The sequence below is a fragment of the Alosa alosa genome, chromosome 1, assembly GCF_017589495.1.
Source record: "Alosa alosa isolate M-15738 ecotype Scorff River chromosome 1, AALO_Geno_1.1, whole genome shotgun sequence".
NCBI classification, from domain to species: domain Eukaryota; kingdom Metazoa; phylum Chordata; class Actinopteri; order Clupeiformes; family Clupeidae; genus Alosa; species Alosa alosa.
The window spans coordinates 29988389-30007338 of NC_063189.1; the positions used below are offsets into that span (position 1 = coordinate 29988389).

At 45.4% G+C, this 18950-nt stretch overlaps 1 protein-coding gene across 1 annotated transcript in view; it reads right to left on the reverse strand.

The window, feature by feature from the left end:
* ctnnd2b (catenin (cadherin-associated protein), delta 2b) overlaps positions 1 to 18950 on the reverse strand; it is a 78415-nt gene that overhangs the window by 30210 nt on the left and 29255 nt on the right. Inside the window, exons 3-6 of the mRNA XM_048249489.1 lie at positions 16953 to 17065; positions 3598 to 3632; positions 2499 to 2615; positions 1 to 54 (exon numbers count right to left, since the gene is read on the reverse strand). The exon at positions 1 to 54 is cut by the window's left edge and continues 119 nt beyond it. Coding sequence (XP_048105446.1) covers positions 1 to 54; positions 2499 to 2615; positions 3598 to 3632; positions 16953 to 17065 — 319 coding nt within the window. The remainder of the gene's footprint in view (positions 55 to 2498; positions 2616 to 3597; positions 3633 to 16952; positions 17066 to 18950) is intronic.

Sequence of the window (18950 nt, forward strand, 5' to 3'; positions counted from 1 at the left end):
TCCCCTCTTGATTGGCGTTCAGCTGCAGTGCACTCTGGGATAGAATGCCTGGTCCTGTCACAGAAGAACAATGGGTTGAGACAACTTTGATAAAACTTGAGCCATTCCACTCACTCCCTCTCTGGAGCGCCACTCTCTACCCCAGGCTCCTCCATCTCAGGCGCTCTAGAGCCCTCTTCGCTGCCTTTTTCTCACCCTTTGCCATGATATATTTATTGGGCTCACTCTCGCTCTGGTTACCTGCCCTTCCTGTCGTGTCCTCACATCACCACATCTCTTTATCACGCTCTCTAAGTCGTCATCCCCCCATCCTCCTCTCCTTCCCTCTCCCTCTCCCTCTCTCTCCTCCTCTCTACAGAGGAGGAGAGAGAGCCTCTCTTCCCTGAGTGGAAAGACAGAGAGGGGCATGCATAATTCAGCAGCCCGAGCTGAGCATCTCTGAACACTCGCGGTAGAATGGGGTCAGCTGGAGATGAAACCAGACACGGAGAGAGGGAGAGAGAGAGGGAGAGGGAGAGGGAGAGGGAGAGGGAGAGGGAGAGAGGGAAAGAGAGAGAGGAGGGGAAGGAAAGATGGAAAGAGAGGAGGGGGAGAGAGAGAGAGAGAGCTCATAGGTCACTCCGACGGTGCCATGTACTGTGGGTGTGCTTGTTTGAAGTGCAGGATGAACGTCATCATCAAATATGACTTATTATGAACCCATTCTGGGATGCAGTCAGCTGCATGTTTTTGTATGTGACGTAGGCTGGTGTGAGCAACAGCTCTGCAGGCGTAACTCAAACATGTGGGATGATTTCCAAGCTGTGTGGGGAGGGGGAATGTAGGTGATTGTGAAACGACACTTGGCTGCAGCATGAAAGGAGGAGGGCTTAAGTCCAGAGACGACCTAATTTTGTAACACTCCCACTTTGTGGCAGTCAGCAGTTACATGTCAGCCAAAGACACAACCTCTCAGTGTCTACATTTACACCTGCACCCGTGATGAAGAATTAGCACAATGTCAAAGACATATTTTTTGCACAACCACCTTGCCAAAGGGGTTGGGTTGGAGGTGGGAGTTCTCTGTAGTCGTAAGTAAACAAGCCTCTTTCTGAAGACATTTACAGCTTGAACCGACTCCTGTGTTTTATGTCATAAATACATAATCATTCTAATGCTGCCTCCGCCTCCTGCTCCGAGCTGACGGAGATATATCTCCCACACCAAAAAAAGAGTCCATTTGCAGCGTACACTCCTGTCAAATGGAACAGCCCTAGAGAAAATATCCCCGTCATGGTGGTTGGCCACTGAGTGTGCCATATAAATGCATGGAGTGTGTGTGGGGGGTGGGGTGGGGGGACTGGATGGTATGTGTGTGTGTGTGGTGTTGGGCTCCTGAGCTCCTCGACCTGCATTTCAGATCAGAGGAGCTAAATATTTCATCAAGCTGCTATTTTTACCAGCGGCCCAGGGATGAGGAGCACAGGCTGCTGTATCCAACACATCAAACGGCTTTAAAGCGCTCATTACTGCTGTAGTCTGGAAATACAATCAGGCTTAAAAGAGTCCACGGACACCCTGAATTAGCTATTTAGGGCTCATCTGCATGGGAAATCGATTTACAATCGACCAAGTTAATACACACAAACAAAGGCTGACTCACAAGTAGAAAAAAGAAAATCACTGGAGCAGAGCCTAAAGGAGAGAAAAAAAGTGGAGGCAATCAGCAGCCAATAGGAGAATGAGGCCGGGTCTACACTCAGCTGTGACCTGCAGGTCAGCCATCTTCCTCTTCACCGAGTCCCAAGTTTTTTTTTTCTCCTTTTTTTCTGTGCAATTTTTCACTAGAGAAATATGACATCATGAGCAGGAGGCAAGATTAGACGTTCTACCTCTCAGCTCCCTTCCCTTCCCTATCATGCAGCACACATTTCTTTCAAGATCCTTTCATTTTCAAAGTGGAAATGAACATGATTTTCTTGCTCAGGGGAAACAGCTTGACATTTCCATCCTCTTTTGAACATGTGCTACATTTCCTAAAAAAAAGAGGCTCTGCCAAGTATTCATTACCTGAATGAAAGGCGCTACTTCACCGAGCACATAACAAGCCTTAGAGTAGCTGATGCCCTACATGTACACCTCGCCATGTCACAGTAACTGGCACTGCATGGCAGTGGAACACAGGAAACTGAGATGCAAAGCCTTCTCAGTTGGAAGAGAGGCTAGGGGAGCATCTGCACATCTCTGCAGTGAGCACTTCAACAGTGAACTATTCACTCATGCAGTGGTTTCATTTTTCAGCCATCTTAGACAGCTTAAGTGATTACAAAGCCTTAAGTGATTCAAAATCAGTAGCTAAGTGTATTTCTGTCTCCTCCACTATCACTTGCAGTCTATAACACTGTCGCTGAGGTTAGCATTCAAAGGCTAATATCCCTAACTAGTCTTGGCTACAGGGCTAAAGCTTATTAGCAGATGGGGGAGACAGCTAGCGTGTGTCCGAGAGGAGGATATCTTACGTTCTCCAGCAGACAGATCCTGAGAGTCCAGAATCCCCGACTCTTGAAGGGATCGGATGCAGGAGTCCACGAGCTCCAGGCCGGTGGTCAGCTCCTCCTCTATGTCCTTCTGTCCGTCTGCGAAAGGACACCAGAAAGAAAAAGAGGGGGAATAAAAAGAAAAATCATGTGGGAGGATCAACGGTCGCTAGCCTGCCCTTAACCCTACAGAACAAGTGCACACTCATAACTATCGGCCAGAGCTAATGGAGAAGGGAAAAAAGAAAGAAAGAAAGAAAGAAAGAGAGGGGGAGGGGTGGGATGGTGACAGTGATTACTGTTCCAACCTATCCTGCGTTACGCTGCCATGGCTGCAGCCCTGTACCCGCTTGCCTGGCAAAGCTGGTGGCTGGAGGCATTTTGATCAAAGCTGGCAGGGGATAATGCCTTACACAAGCGGTTTAGGACCAATTAACCTCTGTCCAGGCTGACACATCCAGCATACAGGACACCAGCACTGGTGGAAGGGCACTGACACCAAAACCCCACTGAGGGTTAGACTGGGTTGCACTGAGGCAGTCATTTAATTATCACCACTTTGGTTCCATAGTGCCTGTAGCCTTGTATACTGTGTACCTCTGAGCAGCAGCATTAATGTTTCTGTGCAATATTGATGAGTGGCATTCTGCACCCTCCTCTTACTTTAACACAGGCTCACATTTCCCCCACTGCACTTGTGTTTGGTGCCAGAAAGGGCATGTGCAGTTATCTTGAGGTAACACCATCAATCTACCCAGAACTCTTCTGGCGTGACATGGCCTGTGCGGTTGTCATGGAGACGTGACAGATTGAGACAGCTGCTACGCGGCTGTCTGACAGAATGGCACACGCCACTCTTCAGGTTCCTCTCTGCCACGCGTCAGTCAGAGCCCAGCATCTCTGGACTAGGGAGCCCAAATAGCTGGCTAACCAGGTGAAATGAAATTGCCATTCAATGCCGGTAATTTGCATCAAAATGGATTTTCGTTCCATCTCGCTTCACAAACACAATTCCCCAACAAGTGTGAGCTAACTGGGTAAATTAAAACTCTTAACAACAAAGTATGACAAGAAAGGGTACCTTGATTATTCCAGCGAAACTTCTCATCTGCCGAACTGCAAATGAAGACACAAAGAAGCCAGTTAGTCAAAGAGACATATTGCATGACAAGAAATGTACATCTCATAATGAAATCATCCAACAGGACACAAAAAAGTCACGCAGAGAAGATGGCACGCTGGCACTCTGGGACAGTGGAGGGCGGCGGGGGGCATGACAGCCGCTGGTGTGATGGGCTGCGTGGGGCGTGTCGCATGACTACAGGGGTCTCTCTCCAGAGCCATGTCATGTGTCACAGAGAGCTAGCGCTCAGAGCACTGGCAACTTCCTCCATCAGGGTTCTCTTTCACACACAGAGACACTCACAAAATCTCCTCTATAAGGTTCAACCCAACATGCAGTACTCAGTCCCTGCACCATGCAACAGGGTAATTCAACAGCACATATCCGTTATATATTCTGTCTTAGATAACTGTGCAGAACTTTCTGGCCTTCAGCCACAGCAAATGGAGGTGGATACAATGACATGACCTCCATTTACAGTCCTTTCCAATCATTTCCATGCTTGGCTCAATACCATGTCCACACTTCACTCACTATATCTGTAGACTATGTGATCTAAATTGTGTATCCTTTTGAATGTTTTCAATGCAATCAATCACCTCTTCCTCCAAAAGCCATCAACACTTCTCTCAGTCAATGTTCACCACCATAGACATTAACAGTCAAAACAGTTATATTGACAGTTTGGACCAAAAGATAACCTAGGGTCTATTTTAGATGATAATGAGTGTAACCTTTTATTGGGGATGTTAACAGCGTTAACCAAAATTGTTTTGAGTAAAACTGGAATATCCATTTGCAACAAAATAACATGTAGCGATAGTCTTGATAGTCACTTGAAGGCACTGACAAGGCTCATTACACTTCAGACTAACCAGTCATTCCAACTCTGCAAGTGTACAGAAAGGGTATAGAAAAGGACTGTTGATTTGTCAACTTGTACAGACTTCTCCTAGCAACATGGCAGCGATCGGAAGAAGAGTTCAGGTAATCTATCTATCGAAATGTAATATAAGAGAAAGCTGTAATGAAACAAACAGCAGAATTTAAATTGTACTGCATTTGTTTGATATCACAATATGTGACTGTAAATACTTTTCAACATGATGTTTTTCTTTTGCATTGCATCCCTAAACAATGCAAAAAAGATATGCACAAGTGCATTTTTGCAATCCTTCCAGTTTGTATTTTGTAGTTCACTGTACACTGACTGATGAAGTAGGTTTATAGACAGCGTATGTGATACTGTATGGCAGTATGAGTCACTTTTGACTAAAGAGCTTTGGTGGCTGTAGAGCATTTTGCACCAAAGGTTATCTGATGTGCTCAGGCGTGTATTTGTAAAGCACACAGTGTGAAGAGTTATGAAAAATTGGAAGTGCTAAAAGACAAGTATAAAAATGAGTATGAAAAAATGGTAAGACTGAAAAGGTTGTGAGAGTGGTTTAGTTCAGTGGTTTGTTGTTGTGAGATTATCGTCTCTCTCTGAGAACAATTTGGATCTCGTGACCAAACGTAGATGCCTTTTTGCGCGTGTGACAGGCCTCTCTACACTTGTGCACTCAAACCAATTCAGACTCTGAAAAGAACAGACTGGAATCCCACAGTGGAGACCGGCTGGTCAAGCAACATTTGTCTCTGTGTGGAAAATGGGTATTCTAAATGCAACTTAATCCACGACAAGGATTAATCCCTGTCTGGGAAATGGTCCCATCAAGCAAAAACCATTTCATTTTTATCTCCAGTGAACATATCTCCCAATTTTGGATTACTTCAACAGTGGATAAAGCTACATACTGTAAAGTGTACCGTAATTAAAACCTAAATGCTGAGTTAATTAGCTTTAAGAAAAATGTGAAAAAAAAGGACAAGCATGTGAATGAATTAACTTCACACCTAATCAGTGTGTACAATATAGCCGGAGTACCAGATATTCTTACATGAATTGTTTGTCCATTTTCTTCCCAGATGCAATAGAAGATTATACTCCTTTAAGTGACTAGGCCTAAGGTTCTTGGTGTTGTGTTCTGTCACTGCCCTCAAACAGGGACACCTTATATACCCATTCCTTCCACGGTACCAACTCTCACTTCTCTGATTTTGACTCTGACTTTGGAGAGAACTGTGGCAGGAGGAACATTTGAAAAGTTTGGTTCCAAAACGTTATATATGTCCATTTTTAAAAACATCAAAAAGTCATGTTATTTAATTGTGTATTTCCAGTAATATCAGTAAAATTGCAATTGTGTTGCTTTGATTGAGTAAAGATAAATCAAATAACAATACCCAATTACAGTTCAACTGAAACTGCCCCCATAACCCTATAGTTCCTATAACTATTTTAGCTCCTCGGGATGGGGTGCTTTCCCTGCCCATAGGAACCATCATTGACCATAGTGTACCATGGTGAAAGAAGGGCTCAACACACAGTGGCTGATGCCAAGCTCCTTGCATGTGAAAGACAAACACAGGGACCTGTATTTCCCTGTATTAGAAATGTCACCAAATATTGGAGTACACAGGTAGACAGGTTATCATGGGCTGCCATAATAACAACAATGTATTATTACTACCATTATCTATGTCCTTGAAATTAACACGATCGGGTATCAGACCTAACTAAGTATTAGGCGCAGACACCCACCCTGGCTCGATCTGATTTGAACTCTTGGCAGACACCATATGCTAACCTACCATTAAACCTGCTCTGTTAAAGCTTGCATAGATTGGAGCACATTTGCCTGCCATGAAACCCCAAAACCACTGTTACACCATCGACCCTTTCAAAAGCACTGCTGCGAAACACAACTCCAGCAATGTCACAACTTTACAATGAAAATGGGCTTGTTCAGGCGACACTTCCTCCCTGTCATCCCATGGAGAATCAATGGAAAAGTTTTCTTCATTCTGGATGATACCGACAACAGCAAGGACAACAGTAGATCACACAGAAATGGGAATGTATGTGGAATATTGAACCTCCCATTTGGGGATCGATAGGAGAGTTTGACTGCATAAAAGTTTGCATCATGCTAAACAAGGGCACCAACCTCTTTTGAGCCTTTAAAGGGTCATGCACAACCCCCTTCTCCACAAAGCTACTGTACATTGATTCACTCACAATCCCTCTCTCCCTCTCCCTCTCTCCCTTTCTCTTTCTCTCTTTTTGTGTCTCTCTCTGTCTTTCTCTCTCTCTCTCTCTCTCCCTGCAGCCCCAGTCCCTGGACGTGGGTGAGGCATCACATCGTGTCACTGAACGAGGGTGACGGATTGGCAGAGAGAAAAACAAAACGGCACATGTTAATAGGCCCACTGCTCTTCCCTCCTGAAGCCCCATTCATCAGCTATGTTCCAGGGCATTCTGCACAAGACAGGCCTTGCACAGGCTCCACATGGAGGGACAGCAGCAGAGCTGATGAGGGCTCTCTGACTGAGCAATATGCCCAGTCAAGTGAAGCAGCATGGCTGCAAAATCATCATTTACAGATTGTATTCATTTCCAGGCAGTGGATGCCATGGCCCACACACAGAAAACAGAAGGCAACAGACCACCAAGGCCAAAATGTCGTGTCTCACCACATGAACTGAAACAGAGTTTCAAAGTCGGATTTGCTCCAAAATTAAAAGGGTTCTTTGATGACCTTCTTTGCTACACCGTTCCACTAAGTTTCACGAAAATCAGACTAGCAGTTGTCGAGTAATCCTTCTAACAGATAAAAAGACAAACCACACAGAAAACATAATAACCCCCTTGGCGGAGGTAATGAGCCGTGTTAAGTTATGTAGGGTCAATTCAGGAAGGCAATTTGTGTGATTACAAAAAACGCACAAAGAGAGTGTTCCAGAAGGCACTACAAATTAGAGTGTAGTGCTCAGAGGTCACAGCCATAATGAGCACAATATGCACCAGGATGCAAACATAACATATGAGAACCTACAAGCTAACGTTCAACAGCCCACTCATGGTCAGGGAGACAGATTATTCACTCCACCGCGGTTCACACGTCCCTTGACCAAGAGCGGACACAACCAGGCCAGCTCTGTTGATGGTTTGCACATAATGACTGGTAAAAATGATTCCCCTTTGATTGCGTCGATAATGAACTCTTAAGACGAGGATGACAGATGGGCTCATTAACTGGGGGGCTGTGTGGTCAGGTCACTGTGTGGTTATTTGCTCTTCTTGAAACAGCCCTCTTAATAAAGCACAACATCAGACTGATCGCATTGGTCAGCAAAACCAAAACAGAATCCATCTTTAGCTTCTTTCTGTAGACACACTTCTCTAAAGCAGGACTATCAGTCCTACGTGTGCCTCCTGTCACCCAGGCCTGCAGTCTGAGGGCTCTGAGCCCCACCGGGGAGGGCTTTGGAGAGGTGAACTGGGCCACTCGCCCACCCACCTTCCTCCTCCTCCTCCTCCTCCTGAGCTGACACTGTACAGCGTCCCACTCCAGGCATTCATAGAGGCAGGAGGTGGCGGAGTGGAGTGGAGAAGCCATGACTCCCTCTCCAACAGCAACTCAGTGGCGCAGGCAGGCAGCAAGGCTGTCACAAAGCAGATGTGTTCATACACTGACCTGGGCCTACACAGCAGTCCAACAAAAGAAGGCAGGAAGAGATGAACCAGGAGACTGCAAATTCACTCAGTGAGCAACTACACCTCACAATTCCCTTCAGGCTCTGATGCTCCAATGTAACATCTTGTACATATCTTACATGAAATACATTCACTTTTGTACATTTAGTTGAATAGCTAAACCACAAATGCAGCTCCACCCTGGCCCTATTATCAAAATAGCAATTTTATTTATGAGTATTGACAACACGACCACTGATGTGAATAGCTTCATGTTTGACTTAAACTTTCAACAGTCTGTTTTTGATACCTTACTACAACTGACATATATATACCCTAATTGACACAACAGAGACATCCTGTATCTTAAGTAACATAATCAAGCCTGCTTTACCCCTGGTTGAAAGTTGTGATGTGTCTGAGTTGTGATATGCATGCTATTTTTTACATGTGTGAATAGTGTGATAATGTGTGCCTGTGTGTGTGTGTGTGTGTGTGTGTGCTAGAACAAAGCTGAGAGCCGTCTTTGTTCCCCTGCAGATGCATGTGAAAGCCCTGAGTGGTGATGACAGAAGCACCACTGCTGGAGGTCACAGCAGCTCACACAAAAGGCCCTGAGACGCATGTCAATAGAGAGGAACAGCGGTGGCCCACCACCAAAATAGCTCTCTCCTCACACACACACACACACACACACACACACACACACACACGCACACACACACACACACACTCCTCTAGCTCTGCCTCTCCAATGGGAAACACGGAAACACACACACACACACACACACACACACACACACACACACACACACACACACACACACACTTCTCTAGCTCTGCCTCTCCAATGGGAAACACACACACACACACACACACACACACACACACACACACACACACACACACACACACTCCTCTAGCTCTGCCTCTCCAATGGGCAAACCCAGTCGCTTCCTTTCATCAAAGACCCGTTTCCAAAATGGGGACACGGACAGAGACAGAGAGGATGAGTTCCAACTTGTGCTGGATCTTTTTATTTATTTAGCACTTAGCACTTCTCATGTGATTAAAGAGCACGGCGGCACACCCTTGAGATTTGCCGACAGACTCTGAAACAGCGTTGGAGACGCACAGCGTGACGTGAGAGCTTTCCTCTCTGCTGGGCCACACTCACTATTCGCCTGGTGAGCTGCCGGAGTCTCTGTGGTGGTTTGGTGTCCGTGTCAGCATGTGAAACGGATCTATGTAATGGTTCTAATGAGCGTCGACCAGGAGCACTCGTGCGTACAATGAGACGGGCTACCCATCAAAGGCTCAGTGCCAATCTAGAACTGCACTGTTTGAGAGTGTGAGCGAGAGAGAGAGAGAGAGAGAGAGAGAGAGAGAGAGAGAGTGAGAGAGAGAGATGGAGGGGGGAAGAGAGAGGTGGAGAGGGAGGAGGCTGCCAGCTTGCCAGCATTCCAGTTTAGTGCATGAGTCTACTTGGTCCATCTCCCATCAAAAAGCTACATAAAAGCAAGGAATCTAGAAGATCTTATCACAAGCGAGAATACAGACAGACCTTGAAAATATTGATCTTTATTGCAAAGACACAATAAAAACAGCCAAACTAAAGGCCCTGAAGGCCCATGACACACAACCTCCCACACTCAGCCATCCTCCTAGTCAGACGCTGTCCATGCACTTTGCTCACAGCAGTCTGCCATTGCTTTACCCTGCTTACTGATAGTGTATAAGGTTGCTAAAGTAACAATATGCCACTATCTAAAGTATCTTTTTAAGGCAACTAGCCCCATGATCTTCATTAATATGGTTACCTGGTTCGGGTCAGATGCAAAACAAATGCAAGAAAAGCTTTGACAGCACCACATTGCCAACTCCAACGTCAACAGATACAGATGTAGTAGCATGGTAGTGCGCTTTCACTAGTGTCAACAGATACAACAGATCACAACAGATACTAATGTAGTAGCATGGTAGTACGCTTTTAGTAGCATGGTAGCTAATGTCACTAATGTAGTAGCAACGGCTTTATAGCCTACTAATGTAGTAGCATGGTAGCATGGCTAATGTAGTAGCATGGTAGTACGCTTTCACTAGTGTCAACTAATGTAGTAGCATGGTAGTATATGCTTTCACTAGTGACTAGCTGTTGATTGATGCTGTTTGTTGGTGACGTTTCTGCATGTCTTGTGTGGAGTTAGCTGGCTAGTTTTAGAGCCTTTACTCCTTAGCGCTTTGAGCGCCACACAGCTGTGCACACTTGTGCTTGAACGTGTTAGCATGAGCTGAGTGCTACCTCCCCACGGCCCCCTAACCAACGCTGAGCGCTAACTGTGACAAGCCAGCAGGCACGTGCAGGGCAGCTTAGTGGTCCTTGAAATGGTGTGTGAATGATACTCAAGCTGACGCATATGTAGAGCTGTCACACACACACACACACACACACACACACACACACACACACACACACACACACACAAACACACACACACAAACACACGTTTGATAAATGAGTATGCACTAACAAAGATGGGATCAACAAAAGCTCTGAATTAGCAATGAGTGTGCTTGGCAATTCAGTGTGCACTACAAAATGGGCCCAACAAAAGCACTGAATTAACAATCAATATGAAGGTCTACAGTCTCGGGTAGAATAGATTTGTAGCCATTTTCTCCCACAGAGGGAGGTGTGAGAGGGGAAAATGTCTGGGTGATCTCCTCTGGGAGGGAACGGCAGGACAGAGCCCTACATGAAAGAGGTGAGGTGAGGCCACCTGCACGGGACCATTGGCTTTTCCTGTGCATCATGCATACACACACACACACACACACACACACACACACACGCACACACAGTACAGCACGCACACAGCACACCTCACACACACGCACACACACACGCACACACACACAGTACAGCACGCACACAGCACACCTCACACACACACACACATACATGCACACACGCGCACACAAACCACACAGGACAGCACAGCACACATACACAACACAGAACACAACACACACACAACATACACACACACTCACACAATCACAGCACAGAACACACACACACACACACACAGCATCCACACAGTACAGCACACACATAAAGCACACCTCACACACACACACACACGCACACACACACACACGCACACACACACACACACACACACACACACACACACACACACACACACACACACACACACACACACATGTGGTTCAGGTATGAGACCAGGCCCAGCCGGGGGACAGAGATGAAGGAGAATCCTCTGCAAACTTCTTACGAGAAGATACTTAACGCTTCATTGACATTCAGGGTAATTATGGAGGAGCCACCTGGGTTCTTCAGCATCAGTCAAAGTGCTGGGTTGCCTCAGCTGACTCCAAGGATCTCCAGACTGCATTCAGTGGCACCCCTCAGGACTAAGCTTAAGATTTACACAGACTAAGCCGGAGTCATTCAGCTGCCCGAGTGCTGTCACTCTGTCAGTCCGAGACACAGGCAGAGAGAATAAAGAGCGAGAATTAAACAGGGAACAAGGGAGAGAGGGAAAGAGAGGAGAGGGACAGAGAGTGCGAGAGAGAGAGATGGGGGGGCAGACAGAGGGAGAGAGAAAGAGGCTTTCATCTCCTTTAAAGCCTGACAGATTGGCTCCAAAATCAATATGCTCAGTCCTCCTCTTACAGTACTGGAAGACAGTTCGTATGAGTCAGCCCGTGCACCAGACAGTCTTAATAAGCCTAATATCCTGTCGAATCAGAGAGGGTCTGTCTGAGCACACACGCCGGTATGCACGCAGGCAGGGTGGCTTTTAAAGGGCTTACTGCTCACTGCGTCCAGGCCCTGAGGTTTGGCAGTCTTCAACTGGACCACTCCTCTGGATCAATACCAAAGACCTTGTGGATTCTCTACGATTGCATTGGGTCATTTACAACAAAGGCAACACCACTTTCTAAAGAGGGGGAAAATGTATCTGTTGAATTGAGTATAGGGCAGGCGTGTATGTGTGTAAGTTTGTGTGTGTGTATTTGCATGCTAATGTAGAATCCATCAGGTGTGTGTTTATGACAATAGTGCCTAGCGTGAGAGAGAGAGTGTGTGCGTGTATGTGTGTTGTGTTGAGTATGAGTGTTGTGTGTGTGTGTGTGTGTGTGTGTGAGTGTTGAAATTCAAATGAACTCCTGCATGATCCATTGCTTTCCAATGTACATGCACAGAAAGCTCTATTCTTTTTTTATGTTATCGTTGGAACGATAACAGGAAATTTTAACATTACAAAACCTCAAAATCACCTTGAGGTTAGGCTTCATTCCACACATGTAGACTACACGCAAATAAAATAAGGACAGAGCAGACACCACATACCTGCCAAGTTCATACATTACTAAAAGTCTCTTTTATCTTTATCGTCGGTAGACAAAGTTAGATGATAACAGGTGTCCTTCTCCTTATACAGAAAAGATAAGTAGTTTTAGCCGAAAGCAGAGTAGTTGCTAACCTGACTCCGCCAGATGGATTTGCTCCGCATATCCATCTGGGAACTTTTCATTGAAGAACTTTTGGGAAGGGGCGGAAATACTGGTTAGCTGATTGGATAAGCCATCTGTCTATCATGTTATCAACGGGCCAAATCAACCAATTAGATGAACAAAGTGTTCTTCTAATGCCTTCGTTTAACATACAATTAAGTTAGGTAACGTAACTAAAGTTAAGATGTTTTAACTTAGGCTACCATTTGTATGTGACATGAACCTAATCAACGACAATTCCCATCAAGTTTTCATGGTAGACCCTACACTTCTGAAGAAAGTATATTCCTCCATTATGAACTGGAATCGGCCGTGGAGGATGTCTGTGTCGTTCATTCCTCCTAGCTGCATGGCTGAGACTCATAGCTTCACAGCTTACCCAGGAATACTTTCTAATTTGAATAAAACTTGTGCGATATAGCTATGCTCATCTCATCTGTGGATGCCGTCATGTTGTTCGTTGCGTCACACCTCAACCTGCCTCAAAGCCAACGCTGATTGGACGTTCGTTTGGTGAACTGCTCCAAATTCTCTTTAACGAAAAGTTGCCAGACTGATCTGCGAGTGAAACCTTGAAAGCTCGCGAGATCAGGATGGTCTCACGAGGCTAAGTAGTTGCATGTTCCATCAATTCTGTCATTTTTATATGTAATTTTTGATTCAAATGACCTGTCTGTTTTAATGTTGCCCATGTACACGGCTAGTTATCTCCCTCTTAAGTGCCCTCTAAAAATGCCTTGCACCACTGTATCATTCATGCTAGGTCATTTTTTATGTTAGGTCTTGAGACTTATACAGTATAATGTTATCTCGTGTCAAACAGTTTTAGCAAAACCTTCAAACGTCCTTCTATTTTCTCATTGGCTGTGTCAGCATTAAAGACACAATGCTTCAATTTGCAACACATTGATTTCATAGCAATTCATAAACAGTGATTTGGCATCAGCTCGCCGGGTAGTGTTTCACAGTGATAAAGGGATAAATGATTTCTCGTGGGGAGGAGCAATCAACCCCCTTTTCAATCTTTCTGGATCCAAAGCAATCTGTTTCTCTGACCTAAGCAAGTGTGTGCTAGTTCACTAACAACATAGCTTCAGATGACATCTAAATCCACCTCTGAAATGCCCATGACGACATCTAAAAAATGTTAAAGACGCACTGTATACAAACACAGACAGCAAATGCACAAAAAGTCACCCTGGGTCACACGTCTATTCACCATCCTAATGCAACTGTGTGTAGTGGCATGTTCAAATCTCGCCTGTATTCCACAGAACAATACAGCATGGACGCACCCCACGGGAGGCTGGAAGACTAATCTGGCAGAGAAACAGTCGAACAGCTTTGGCTTAATTCTCCCTCGCTGTGCTCGACAGACAGCGTTTAGCGCGACAACCCTTCACAACAGGAAGAGGCTCCGAGGAAGGCAGGCCGTGTTTAACACTCACAGCCGTGAGTCAGTGGAGCCTCCCCAAGCAGCAGATGTTTGGGCCAGGGTAGTCTCCGAGCATCCTGGTTGGAGCAACACAAGGACAAGCCCACAGACGTGCCCAAGTGTGTTTAAAACGAGTCCTTTAAACATGCCATACATATTTTCAATTATTTATAACATCCTCTGAGAAGCTTTTGTAAAGTCTGTCAAACACATCGACATTTCCTATTTCAAAGCGAACATATGGGTTCCTATGGCATGACTCCTTTAACACATGCACTACTCATGCTCTCTGCATGCAGACAAGTCACAATGACTATTCCTATCTGCTCCGAGGCACGAAGGAAAGCAAGCGGCCTTACATCAGCATGTTTTCATGAGGCGCTATTTTCTCTTTTTGGGATCAGATAACTGATATTCAAGTCATTTGTTTAAGAATATGCCCCCTCTGAACACATCCTTATCCTTGTCTCTTCTGTAATTACACCCGCTTTCAATTCTAATAGCAAAACGGAAAGGTTTTTTGGAGAGGGAGTGGACTTTAGAAATCAACCTCTCAAATCGACCTTCGTTTCTCAGGCAGGGAAGGGAAGGGAGGGGGATCAGTGCGCGAGAGGAGAAGGGGAATTAATGGGCTGTTGGGAGCCGCTGGAGGTGTTGATAAGGTGCCGCAGGGCACTGAGTGTCTGCCCAGCTCGCCCAGACAAATGCTGAGACTAGACTGGGGGGACTTAATGACCGCCGGAGGCCACAGGCGTGGGAAACGCACTGTCCCAACAAAAAGATCCAGCTTGTGCAGAGCAGAGCCTCCCAACGCAGACTGGGAGAAGGAGGGGGGGCAGTCTTGCATATACAGTAGAAGAGCAGCGTAAGCCTTTCAATCACTTGGAGCTGCATGAACACATGGCACAGAGACCCAGCAGCATTTGGAGTCAGGTGGAGTATCGAGTGCATCATTACAGTGCATCTTAAGAGTGTGTAAGGAGCTATTCAGCAATATTTCCAGCATCGTGCCGAGATGCCCTCCCTGAACTCTGCGATGTTGTGGCGATGGCGAGGACGTCCCAACGTTCTTATGAGGCCAGGACATATAAGCTGCAGTGCAGCACAATATGTCTCCAGAGACGGTTGACCTGCTCTGACTCATTAAGATGCAGGAACCACGCCACTCCCCCAGCCATCCCCACACTAGCTTTCCCGTCAGACAACCCCCACCCCCACCCCAAATTCTAAGAGTCTGCCCTTCAACAGAGGAAGAGGCTGCTCTGGGGGCATTCTCCCACACGTCCATCAGCCCAGCACTTGGAATTAACGAGAGCGGCAGAGGTCAGGGGACTTGTTTGTGTCTGATGGTCAGGGTGGAGTTAGAACGGGATTAAACCACCAACACCAACACCAAGCATTTTTTACACTGAAAGTTGTTTTGAAAGTATACTGACCTTTTCATCTATGTGCTGGTTTCACTCCCTCCCAGTCAAAAATAAGAAACACCTTCAGAGCATTGTGAACACATGTTCTAAAATCATTCTCTGACATCACTGCACGACAAGGCAACATTAAGGAAAGCCAACTGCATCCTAGAAGACTCTACCCATGTCCTACACAAAGTTTTTGAATGGCTGCCCTCTGGCAGGCGTCTGCACTGTCCTCTGGCTAGGACTAACAGGAGGAAGGCCACCTTTACTTTTGAGGCTATTCGCCTTTTGAACTTGAATATGCTCCAAGCCCCCTCCTCCATCTTCTCCTGGGACTAACACCCCCCCTTACACTCCTGTCTGTCCTGTTCTTTCTATTGTTCTGTCTTATATGTTGTGTTATGTCTTATATGTTGTGTTATGTCTTATATGTCGCTATTCCTGCATAGAGAATTTTTTTTTTATTGAACCTGCACCATCACTCAACACATGCCACACCTGTCTTCCAAAAAACACTCTCATGCCATGCTGAAGACTAAAAAGTCACATTTAAACCACTGAGCTTGAGCGGACTTCTGTATTGCCACAATATGCCATTAATAAGGTAACTGTCATAGTAATACTAACTAAAAGCTGTAAAATTTCTTTTCAACTCTACATCCACAATTGTATTTTGTCTGATACTAATTAGCCATACAACTTCTACAGTGGCAAACTGCTACAGAAGTTAAAACATCAGTAGGATTTATCCAATCTACATGAATGCTGATTAAAGAGCCAAATGGTTAATTACAAGACAACACAGACAATTCAGAGCCTAATCTTTTGTTTCCAATTTGAATCAGATGAGGCATAAAAGAGATACAAGTATAATTAGTTTGGGAATAACAGCTTCTTGTAACAAAATGTATTCAGAAAGGCTCCAAAAAATCATGGAAATGTTTCTGATTGGAGAGCATAGTGCCTCTATTCCAGTTGTGCAGTGTCTAGCACAGGGCCCAGAGAAGCTACCCACGTGCCAACTCCAGCAAACATCAGAGACGTCTGTTTAGACTTTGGCCTAGAAGATGATCTCAGAGATCAGGCTATCTACTGAGGGATTCATGAAATATTTACTTCATATTCAGCAGAGGGGGAGAGACTCAGGACCCCCACATACACACACACACACACACACACACACACACACACACACACACACACTACATATACACCACACACACACACACACACACACACACACACACACACACACACACACACACGTGTCCATGCGACCCATGTGCGTCCAGCCGAGGATGAAAATGAAGATGAGGATGAGTGTGGTCAGTGTGAGACCCACCTGATGCTGCTCATGCTGCCGGTCTCAGAGCCCAGTTTGCATCGCTCCAGCTGAGTGGCCACTATCTGACGCTCCGCTTCCAGTTCCCGCGTCAGCCGCTCAAACTGCAGCTCCTGGGGGAATACGGGGGGGACGTCGTTAGTGAGTGTAGGTGTGTGTGTGAACATGTTTGTGTGTGTGTGTGTGTGTGTGTGTGTGTGTGTGTGTGTGTGTGTGTGTGGCTACATGTGCCACCAGGGACGTGCTGTGCCCCTGCAGGTACACAGTGTTAGCCTCCTGTAGGCATTAGCATATCGGTGTCATCTTACCCAACCTGCTTCAGCCATTCTGCACGCTTACGAGTCACATTACAAGTTCTGGAGAGTCAGACTTGACAGAGAGTTTTCCATATGTCCCACACCAATGGGGACTACTGTATACTACTGAAGTGTCATCAGAGATGTATTTATTTTATTTCATGTATAAGTTTATTTAACAGGGACTGTGTATAACTGAGGCAGATTATAGCATAGAGGCTAATTTACATCTGTAATCCCTGTAGCCTAATGCAAATAATAATAAAACCTCTTGGTCATGATTAATTAGTGATCTTGAAAGCCTTCAAGCCCTGAGCAGATTTAACAGTTTCTTTGTTACTAAATATTACTAAATGTGTAATTGTGAACTTATTAAACATATTTCTTAAATGTCATCCTCATCAATCGTTCAAACAAACATCTCCGTCTTTGTCGCTACTTATAAAAAACACCAAAGAACCCTAATAGAGGCAGGCAGTAGATAGAACCCTATAGAACCCTAATAGAGGCAGGCAGTAGATAGAACCCTATAGAACTCTAATAGAGGCAGGCAGTAGATAGAACCCTATAGAACTCTAATAGAGGTATGCAGTAAAAAGAACCCTATAGAACCCTAATAGAGGTATGCAGTAAAAAGAACCCTATAGAACCCTAATAGAGGCAGGCAGTAGATAGAACCCTTAAGAACCCTAACAGAGGCAGGCATCTTGCTCTGCTCTTCCCCACAGGATGACGCATTTTAGGGCTGCTACTTAAATAATAATAATACAAAAAAACATAGCCATATTGAGTGGCCAGCTAGCTGGACCGAGACGGCAGAAAGCGCGCTGGCCACAGGCAAGAGCAGTCAAAGCGAAGCTGCCTCTTTCTTTGAGACAGGACTAAAATGAGTTCACTTAGCCACAAGGTCAGTGGTCCTCCCTGGAGCGGCCCAAGCGAAGGGGGCTGCTCCCAAGCGCATCACCTGCTATTCTGGGCCCAAGCCCAGAGGAGGGCTTCATAAACGGCCATTCAGCGTGCAGAAGAAAGCTCCACACACACACACACACACACACACACACACACACACACACACACACACACACACACACACACACACACACACACACAACTGCAGGGTGCCGGAAAAAAGGGGTAAAAAACCAAATGCATAGAGATGGAATTCACCACAGGCAGTGTGGCCAGAGTGTGGCGCCGGTTTTATCTCATAGTAACAGGGATATTTTCTGCTTTGCATGGAGTCCTGTTGAGTCCTGTTGAGTCATACTACATAGACAATGTAGTAATTGGGTAAATAGGTCAATAAGGATTTTTGTTTGTTTGTTGATATGTTGGTCTAGTGAAAATAACACTATGCTTTTTGGCTAGAATAATCATGTAAGGGGAAAACAAATAAACTAAATAAATCAAATAAAAACAACAGCAAAAACAAGCTACAACAGGAGAGCACTTTCAAAGAAGGGAGACTCAGCGAAGTCAATGAACGTGGTAAAAATCAACAAAATCCCACCCCAAAAAGATCCCAATGCTTTATCTTAAAGTTCACAAAACACAAGAGATAATCCATTAAGTCCACGCTTGATCTACAAACAACAACCCACAATGACAAATACCCCAAAAGCCCAACTTAACTTCCCCCATTTCTGTTGCTGGAGAAGAAGCAGTGAAAGCAAAAAAAGAGAACCACCTGTTGCATTGCATG